The sequence below is a fragment of the Eucyclogobius newberryi genome, unplaced genomic scaffold, assembly GCF_026437365.1.
Source record: "Eucyclogobius newberryi isolate DKJ021-1_F unplaced genomic scaffold, fEucNew1.0.hap1 SCAF_14, whole genome shotgun sequence".
Lineage (NCBI taxonomy): Eukaryota > Metazoa > Chordata > Actinopteri > Gobiiformes > Gobiidae > Eucyclogobius > Eucyclogobius newberryi.
The window spans coordinates 19,704,230-19,714,229 of record NW_027315768.1 but is presented as its reverse complement, the minus strand read 5'-3'; the positions used below and the strand labels follow the sequence as shown (position 1 = coordinate 19,714,229).

The window sequence follows — 10,000 nt, the reverse complement described above, 5'->3', positions numbered from 1 at the left end:
GGGACATCTCATTTAACTGTGAAGTTGTGTGTGCGTGTGTCAAATGCACTAATGTCTAAATTAACTGGTTGGATGTTGTCAATAAAGTCTGATCAGTCCGTTAGGGGAAGGGTTAAAGTCTACAGTTTGTAACATGGAGACTGAATAAACATTGGTCCACTCCCCAAATTTTGCATCAGATCTGCATTATTCTCTTTTCTTTTTACCTATCGTTCCTTTCACAACGATCTAGCTTCTGTCATCGCGACCTCCACAACACAGACCCTCTTGCCTCCACATTTGTCTCCTGTTATTATCAGCTGCAGCCTGGAGGACAACCCTGACAGATTTCCTCCTCACATTCATTCATCTGTCATCTATTGGGGTGTTGCCTCTTCCCTCTCTCCGCCCTAGCTCATTTCTGTCCGTCTTTGCCTCCATTGCCTCCTTGTCCTTTCTCGTCCTACTGCTATCCCGGGCTGAAGTAGAGGGGAAAGGAGAGAGACGGAGGGTGATAAACACTTAGACTAGATGGCAGGAAAGAATTAGCATAGAAATGGAAGTTGGTAGTCATTCCCCAGGTTCAGATGAGCAGCTATTCTCCCTCCTGCGCAGGACTGCCGAAGGACAGTGGATAAGCTAGGCTCTCCCTTCTGGTCCTTTGTGTACAATGTAAATCTACATTTTATTTGTTTTCTGTGGTATCTATCTCTCAGGAGATGCCAATCTAATAAATATCCAAATGATGTAACGTTTTTTTTTCTTTTAATCGCTGTGGTAAGGTGTATATTTCAACACTCTGCACGGCATGAGTTGTCCAACAGAAACCCGTCTGACTACAAAGTGCTGGAGGCCCAACTGCCACAGCCTTTAACTAGAAAGCACACAAATGCTGGCCTCTAGTTGTTACATAGTTATCATTCAAGTCAAAGTCCAGGAGTCATAACAGGCTACCACTCTTGTCTCTATGGCTACAAAATCTTTCACACATGCACATTTTTGTACGCTCAAAATGGACGTTCTTTTTTAGAACATGACTTTTGGTTTTATAGTGCAGTGTACATAATGTATAACACATAATGAAGTGAATTATCTTCTTTTTGTCCTTTAGGAGGTTGTTCTGTACTGTCTGGAAAACAAAGTGTGTGAAGTCAACCACAAGGACTACGCTGGTTACTGTGCTCTCCATGAAGCCTGTGCCCGAGGTTGGCTCAACATCGTCCAACACCTGCTGGATTATGGAGCAGACATCAACTGCAGCGCTCAGGATGGCACCAGGTAAACAAGAAGTCAAACATACTCCCTCTGATGATTGTATGAACAATGTTGGGAAGAATACTACTAGAAAAATATAATTAATTACTGAATAATGCAACATAAATTAAGAGGTGTGAGACGTCATGTGAAACTATAATGTGTTGTGCAGGCCGATCCATGATGCCGTGGAGAATGACCACCTTGATGTAGTGCGGGTGCTGTTATCCTATGGAGCTGATCCTACACTGGCAACATACTCTGGTCGTGGCTTACTCAAGATGACCCACAGTGACGGCATGGAGCGCTTCCTCACTGGTATGAGATCAATCTCACATACACTTTGTCTAATCCGACACACCTTTGACCCAGTGTTGCCTGACTGAAATGATGGAACAATAATAATTTACTTTTTAAACATAAATGTATACCTATAGTGCTTATTATATAGAGCTCGAGAAAATCTTTAATATTAAACTTGGCATTCAAAAGTATTTGTCCCTATAGTGTTCCTTTTGTAGTTAACAAAAATGCCAGAAGTTTATTGGGTTGTTCCACAGCTCTTTTGCATACTGTTTTAATATTGTTTTGGCTAATGGTCTTACGGCCATGGAATTTAATTTGGTGTTTTAATATCTGATATTTTTTTAAGAACTTAATTTTTGAAAAATCTTTGTATATTAACATTTTTTTAAAGCATCTCGGTGACCATTTAACAACAGATTAAGCTTGTAACAGTAATTATTTGACGTTGAATCTCAAGCGCCATAGAAAAAGGTCATGAATTTAGAAACTTGGATACTTTTTTTTTGAAGTTTTTCCATGTTCATTGTCTTCATATTTATTTCTAAAAAAAACTAATTTGCTGTACGCGGGTATTCCTAAAGTGTAGACGATTAGAACTTTATAAACCAGTGTAAAATCACATCTCTTCCATATTTGATGTGTGACCTTGGCTGAGCCGGTTGCTGTGTGTGCTGTACACTTTCCACCCTTTACTAGTTTGTTTGTGTCTTCTGTCATCCTGTTTCCCCTCCGGTGCTCCACTGCTGCCTGTCTCACCCTCCCTCGCCCTCCCTCGACCACCTGTTAGAGTGGGACGCGCAGCCCACCGGGGCACGTGCTGCTGGCTCAGAGCTGCTCTGTCCGGTTACTTAGCAACGCCAACTGTGTTTGCTCAGCATACATGTGTGCCGAAATGGGCCGCGCTCAGGTTGTAGCTGTGTGTGAGCAGAACTGTTTTTCAGTAAAGTTACGGCTGGTGGTCCGTTTGGAATATGTTATTCAGCCAGTAAATTTTAAGATTATAATTCTGTGTGCATTTGAAAGCAGATAAAGTGCATGCTTAGACTTAAGGATATTTTATCACATAAAAATAGCACCGATTACAAGAGCTGAAAAGTTGCAGTGATTAAAATGAGCAGGCAAACAGGTTTACGGAAAGATAAATGTATTATGTCAGCAGGTGGAGAGGCGTGTAGAATTTAGAAAAGACGGTGTATATGGAAAGATCGATCGCTGCTGGACTGACAGCGCTGGAGAGCGAGGGGAGATTGAGCACCGGGGAAAATGAGTGAGAGCGAGCAGGCGATCGCTGCCCTCCCTGCACCTGGTCCCACTCATCTGGAGGCCGTTAATCCCCCCAAACACACGCCAGACACCCCACGCCTCAGTTCTGGCGCTAAGCCCAGATTTCTTTGTGTGTGCGCGCTGAAAACGCACTCACACATTTGTGCTTATCCTGCGCCCTCTACTTGTTTATTTCCAGTCCGGTGTGTGCGCGCGTGTGTGTGTGCTATATTTTGTGAGTCTCGTTTGATTCCTGGCAGCCGCCTTTAGCCCTGGCCTGAACTGAGCCAGCTCTATGCCGCCGTAGACTATTGCTCCCCTCCCCAGTGGTACAATCGTTGGCCCCTGACCATTAGGCCTTCCAGCCCAAAACAGTTGCTCTGTTTTTTCCTCTCTTGACACTACCCCTCCCATTCATGTAGGCCTGTATGTCTGCTGAATTCTTAAGGGCTATGCGATTTGCCTTGTCTTGAATAACATTCTTTACTTCTCTCTGTTCAGATTACTTTGCTGACCTTCAGGGCCGTTCAGATGATGACCCTGGCCTTTATTGGGAATTCTATGGCAGTGTTGTCTGTGGTGAGTACAACCCCACACATTGAGTCTTCTTAATTTTATAAAATGTATTTTTTTGTTCCTGGTCTTTATTTGATCTGTTATATGTTAAAAGTGTAATTTGGTTTTCAGTGCCTTATGTTGTGTGTTTGGGTGTTCATTACCAGAATCCACAGATGAGTGTGGAGTCTATGACATCTTAGCTGACCCCCCCGGCCCAGATGATGGTGACGAAGATGACAAAAGAGAAGTTTTTGAGTTTGAATTCTCTGATAAACCTCTGTTGCCTTGCTACAACATCCAAGTGTCTCTCTCCCAGGGGTAAGTGTGGATAGAAAAGATGATTTAGTTTTTTTCGCTGCTGTATTTTATAACGGCTGCTTGTTGTTCATCCTTTTAGCCCAAGAAATTGGCTGCTTCTCTCGGATGTACTTCGTCGTCTGAGGATGTCAGCTCGTGGTTTTCGTCAGACCTTTCCTCACATGGAGGTTGTGACTGTGGCAGAGGCTGAGTTTTATCGTCAGGCGTCTCTGTCACAATTGTTTTCTTGCCCAGAGGAGCTGGAGGGTTTCCATTCAGACAGCAAGGAGCTGCTTGACCTGGTGGAAGACAGTGCTGAACTGGCTGCCCTGCTGGGCTCTTCACTGGAATGTTTGGATGACCGCTGGGATCATCCAGGGGACAAGTTGAAGGACAAAATCAAGGCTGTTGGGAAGTTGGTGTCCTCCTGACCCCCGGCACACCTAAACACTGACCTCAATCTCTACGGACTGCAGCCTGCTCTGGAGCCAACAAGGGGTTTTTGATGCCTTATCCTGACTCTTAGTTCCTGCTTTTGCCCTGGTCCAGCACTGGTGCACTATTCAAAAACTATGACCTGCTGGCTGTCAGGACTGCTGATTTTTGTCTTGTGAACTAATTTGGGACACAACAAATTTAATAGTTGTCTTATTTTTTATAAATTAATATATGTAAAATTATGATATATAGAAAAGTAATATCAGACACTTCTGTTGTGAGTTCTTGCTCATCACTCATGGGAGCAGTTGTGCTGGCCCTGGTCTGAGCGCAGCACATTGCGCGTGTGTGTAGCTGTACAGAATAGTACTGAGACTGTGCTATTGAATGTGGTATTTGTGTTTATGAGAAGCACATGATGTCCTTTTCTGTTCAGACTTCAGCAGTTGCTTGAGCCTCTGGGGAAATGGTTGTAACTCTTTTGGTTCAAATTCTGCTTCCTGTATGTAATTTAACTGCAAAAACTGTATTATAATGTTTTAAGACAATGTAGATATTTACCTTTTCCCACAAATCTTGTAAATAACATGGAGGCTATTGCAGTAAAGTAATTTTGGTGTGTTCATTTTGTTTTAAATTTGTAATTAAAATATCTCATAATTTGTATTTATATTTTACAAAAAGAAGTTGCTTTAAAAATAAACATTTAAACAGTATTATAAGACTGCGTCCATTCTAAACACGTCTGTTCTACGGATAGAACCTGGCTCGTCGTTCGTAAATTGACGGGCGTAGACTGCCATCTCTTGGTGTGTTTTAATATTACGTGTTCGTATCGCCATGAAAAACGGGTGTCGAGTAAACGCCCTTCACCGTGTTAGCTCTGCTTCTGCACAGATAATCGGTTCAAAAAACAATCTTCTCACAGGCAGGATAAACAAGGGTAGTTATGCGGTAGATAGATTATAATACTATGGTATAAGAAAAAAATATAAGAAATTTTCCATACAACACTCATGATGTTAAAACAAAAATATGAACCAGTAAAATAAAGACATTTAATAATTTCAGTCAGTAAACTTACTTCGTATAAAAGTATTTTTTGGTTGTGTTGCATTTAATGGCAGATAATATAATAGATCCATGGTGGCAGCAAACTGAAAATGTGCATTTACCGCCACCGACTGTAGTTGTACATCATCAAATTATGTGTTTTACGCTGTACCGTTAGAAATAAAAACAAAAAGTGTGAAAGAGAGAGAGAAAAATAGAGAGAAAAATAGAAATCTTAAAAGTCAATTATAAACGAGATTACGTTTTAAATGCGGAAATGACGTCAGCGCAGGTCAGCTGATCCGCACTGAAGGAGAGAAAGATGTCGTCGGTGAGTCGGAGCAGGATCACGATCAGGATGGAGGCTGCTGTGGTTGTGCTCTCCCTCGCGCTCGTAGCATCCAACGGTGAGATTTCTGAACTATAAAACGTACAATAGGCTACATGTTGTGTTATGTGCAGTCATTCATTCCAGCTACTTTTATCACGTCGACAGTGGTCCGATTACTGCTATAAGCTAATGCGGGTTAGCTTCAGTTCAGCTGCAATTTCGTTTGTGAAATCATTGAAATTCAATGAATACCCATCTTTGACAAGTGATAACAGTGGCCCGCTGTACTTTATAAAATGATCCATACACCGTGCATCATTTATATACAAATCAAACTGTCAGCTGTATCAAGATTTCGGCTCTGAAAACCTGTGACAGCGTCTCTCAAGCCAAGGCTCTTTCTCAAGCCAAGGCTCTTTGTGACATTTTTTCTCTTGTTTTATACAACTTGGGAGTATTTGCTGTGTTTTACATTGTTCTGCTATATTTACGCTTTCTGTGGGGACTTTGTCATGTGATCTGTGGCCGCGGTAGTTCCTCTTTCACTTACCATCCGCTCCAGTCACGAGTTTATCATTCGTCCGGATGTGTGTTGTTCCGATGTTAGTGCTAATGAGTTGTAACCAGGGCCGGCCAAAGCCTTCAGGGTGCCCTAAGCGAAAACATTTTTGGGGGCCCCTCACCACGTCATCAGAATCAGTTTTATTGCCATTGTCAGTAAACAATTCACATATGGGAACTTTCTTCAACGCAAACAAAGCGCAACAAAACTCCAGGGCATCCGTTTGCCAGTTAGTTTATTCTCAACACCTCACAAGCTCAAATATTGATAACTTAAATCCCACAATGCAACTTGGTATTCCACTGACATCACCTCTACTCCCTGTACAAAAAACACACCTCCCAGATATGTTTTTGGGCGTATTTGTGGGCGTTAAGGGTCGACAGCCACATTAGCAGTTTAAACTAATGAACAGGGGGGGTCTGGGGGCCCTCCCCCAGAGATTTTCAGACCTTTTTTGGGTCTTCTGGTGCATTTTAATGTGGTCCAGCCGCTAAAGTAAGAGTAAAATGTTGAGGTTGTAATGCTATAAAATGATGATGTGATGAAACTGTGCCAGGAGAAAATGACTAAAGCCAGTTATTAATACATTAGTGTACTTAATTACTCAATACAATATTGGCTATGAAAAATAATTATGGTCAAATTGATTAATTTTAACTGAAAATGTAAAAGTAATAGTTATCCTTACTAATTTATATTTTACTGCTCCCAACTGTTCCTTCTTGCTAAAGTGACAAAACAAGTTATATTAAATTAAACAAATGGCATAAGCATTGCTTGATTAACAATTAACACTGATAAAACAGTGCAAACATGTTATTCCCAGAGAATGAACAGAACAAGAAGTGAAGGTCCAAACCTCGCTATAGTGAAGAGACTGCGTTTCTGCAACTTTGCCACTTTTATATAAAAATATATAGTGTTATTCTATAACAGACGTAATCATAATATGTCTGGTTATTTTTCACTATCAATTTATTATAATTTATAACAAATAGTCTAATGATGCTTTTTAAATAAATTGAAATGTTTTATTGCTCTATTAAAAGTTAATTACAATATAAATGTTTGTTCTGATCAGAACACCACACACTGGACTCCTGCATGAAACAATGCTGCGATGTGATTGGCTGATGGACCTTACACGCATAAACCTTTACGTTCCTCTTATTGCACGTTAAGAAGTAAAACAGACATCACGAGTCACGATTGATCTCACATATGGTGATGTGAGAGAGAGGGGACGCAAACTCAAATCCGCTCATCTCTAACTGAGGCTGCACAGGGGCCCGGGACAGGGGCCCGGGACAGGGGCCGCACACTGTTCACTCCAAAGTCTCACATCAGAAGTTCTGAACGAGACGGCGCTCGTCCGGACCGGATCTCCGCCTCTTAGTGACCGGGGCACAGACGCCCCTCACCGGCCTCACCTGCAGCTTACACCGGGCTGGTGTAAATGTTAAGCTTATTACCTTTCATTCAGACATATTATTGTGCGCGGGGCAGAGCTCTCGTCGCCTCCAGCCTGAGCGAACTAACGTGACAGAATCGTGTTGTTTCAAACAGCAGCATTAACCGTCTCTTTGTAAAAAAAATTAAATACCTGGAGAGTGTTGTTGAGTTTGCAGTTTCTTTACATCGTCAAGAAGTTTCTTCTTTCGTTTTTCGGCATCGAGGGGATATATTCTTCTGGACATGAGGACCACGCAGGGACCACGTTCTGTTGTGTTTATGTTTTGCTCTCGTTCTGCTCGCGCACAATGAAGTTCCCCAATCAGCCCAGGTTTGGTGTCTTGGTTGCCAGATTGTCATTACAAAAATAAATGTGGTTTTGTGCGTTATATGTTACCGCTGTGTGCGCTGTCGTGCCTGCAGCGCTACTACACTAGTGGCGCACGCTGCGCTTGCACTTCTCATAAGACGGGTTGCCAGATTGGGGGCCCTATTAATGCCTCGGGGCCCTACGCGGCTGCTTAGTTCGCTTATAGGCTGGGCCGGCCCTGGTTGTAACATTACTTATTTAAACTCTGCCCCTCGTCCACGTAATGTTACATAAAATACAAACGAAGCACGGTTCTTCTGTCTGTGTCATAATACTGTATTATTCTGTAGGTGTAAATGGAAACACCTTGACAATTCTGCAGGCGCCAGAGTTTGTCTCCTTCCAAAAAGGAGAATGGCCAATATCTGGAGAGAAGGTCCCGGACTTGGTGGCTTTAACTATGGGCTTTTCAGTTCAAGAGGTAAAGTGGCTTTTGTTTAAATCCTCCAAAACCTCGATTTCCAGTATACATTGTCTAAAGTTGTGACTTTGTCACTTAATAAACAGTATGATTAGACTACAAAAACAGACTGTTGAGCTCGAGATCCAATGCCAAAAAGTGTCAGTTATTGATAAAATTCCCTGTGTTTTTTGACAGCAGTGAAAAACAGCTGTACATTACATTACATTTGCCATAACAAAAAAGTGAATAAACTTTAAGAATTTAGTAGCTTATAATCTCCTTTGGTTTAACATTTGACTAATACAATGTCGAGCTCTATAATGTACGTCATCCACATTGTTGCATACATTAAAATAATGGTATTTTTTTCCAGGAACTATCCTGGCCAGGATTGCAAGCCGGTCCATTATTTCAGCGTCCCAGGGCAAATGTCCTGGTCGTGGTGAGAGGAGCTGATGACCTCACCCTGCCTCAGAAAGTTGCGAGCTACCCCTTGGAGAATGTAAGTGTGGAGAACCCTGGCTCACGCCAGACTGAAGTGTATTGCACTCTTAGATTGAGTTCTACACAAGAATAAATTAGGACATTTTCTCTGGGATGTTAAAAAATACGTCAGTGATTGGTCGTAGTGTCACATCAGCGGAAGAAGCAGAAAAAAAAGTTAAATCCAGTGGGGAGAAAAGCACAATCATGTTTCCCATTCACTAATGTGCAACGTGCATCTTCATGCACATGTTTGAAAAACAAAATAGTCCATGAATAGTCCTAAAATAAGATGAAGGGTTCAGTTTTGACTTCTGCCCAAACCACAATGCTGCTCTGTGATTGATCCAATCCCCCCCATTACTATCATGGATCAGCAGGAGCCTAACAAGCTGGATTCTTGAGAGTTTGTAAACTCAACATTTTAAAAAAATGCGAGAATTCATCTTGCTGGTTTAATTACATTTAAATGAATATCAAACGTATGCCTTATATCTGCTGTAATTCATAATGAGCTTGTTTCACTTTTGCAGGCTGTTCCTTTTACTTTGGATAATGTTGCCGAGACCGTTCACGCTCTCTTTGCAGAGGACACTCCTGTTGTGTTGCAGCTTGCCCCCAGTGAAGAAGTAAAGAACACTAATTGGCTCTAAAACTTGACATATTTTCAAAGTGACTAAACAGTCTGTCATTCTTCAGAGGCTGTATATGCTCGGTAAAGCTAATGCTGTGTTTGAAGACCTGCCAGTCACTCTGCAGCAAATTCGTGCTCGTCTCTCCCAAGAAGGCTCAGTGCTGGCTTCGTTGCCACTCAACTCTCTCAGCAGAAATTCAGAAGTATGTTCATATTCATCACTAAATTTGTGTATGCATGTGCGTCTTAAAAATACTAATTTTATTTATTACTCTGTAGGCAGATCTGCTCTTCCTTTCTGAAGTCCAAGTTCTTCATGATATTACAGCTTTAGTAAATTTCTCTACACTTAAAGCTATTTTCAAATAACTGTCTTGAATATTTGTATGAACTTTCCTCTTGTAATGATAGTTACAGAGACATAGACATTTAGCCAAGGACCACTCTCCTGACCTCTACTCGCTGGAGCTGTCTGGCCTGGAGGAGCTGAGCAGGCTTTATGGGAAAGACTCTCCTCAGTACAAAGATGCCACTGAAATTCTTTCTTCTGTCTTGCAAAAGGTAAACATATTGGATCTTGATAATTTGTGTAAATTCTTACGAGTCTTTGTCAT

General features: G+C 41.7%; 2 protein-coding genes across 5 annotated transcripts in view; both read left to right on the top strand.

Moving 5' to 3' along the window:
• Positions 1-4,811, top strand: part of bcor (BCL6 corepressor) — a 26,140-nt gene extending 21,329 nt beyond the window's left edge. For all 4 annotated transcript variants that reach the window (XM_072444810.1, XM_072444809.1, XM_072444807.1 and 1 more), the window contains 5 exons: positions 1,091-1,257; positions 1,406-1,551; positions 3,304-3,381; positions 3,525-3,678; positions 3,758-4,811. In XM_072444810.1, coding sequence (XP_072300911.1) covers positions 1,091-1,257; positions 1,406-1,551; positions 3,304-3,381; positions 3,525-3,678; positions 3,758-4,088 — 876 coding nt within the window. In that variant the 3' untranslated portion in view covers positions 4,089-4,811. The remainder of the gene's footprint in view (positions 1-1,090; positions 1,258-1,405; positions 1,552-3,303; positions 3,382-3,524; positions 3,679-3,757) is intronic.
• Positions 4,812-5,430: 619 nt separating this feature from the next.
• atp6ap2 (ATPase H+ transporting accessory protein 2) overlaps positions 5,431-10,000 on the top strand; it is a 5,474-nt gene continuing 904 nt past the window's right edge. The window contains exons 1-7 of the mRNA XM_072444805.1: positions 5,431-5,555; positions 8,157-8,287; positions 8,643-8,771; positions 9,286-9,381; positions 9,452-9,589; positions 9,666-9,719; positions 9,798-9,947. Coding sequence (XP_072300906.1) covers positions 5,471-5,555; positions 8,157-8,287; positions 8,643-8,771; positions 9,286-9,381; positions 9,452-9,589; positions 9,666-9,719; positions 9,798-9,947 — 783 coding nt within the window. The 5' untranslated portion in view covers positions 5,431-5,470. The remainder of the gene's footprint in view (positions 5,556-8,156; positions 8,288-8,642; positions 8,772-9,285; positions 9,382-9,451; positions 9,590-9,665; positions 9,720-9,797; positions 9,948-10,000) is intronic.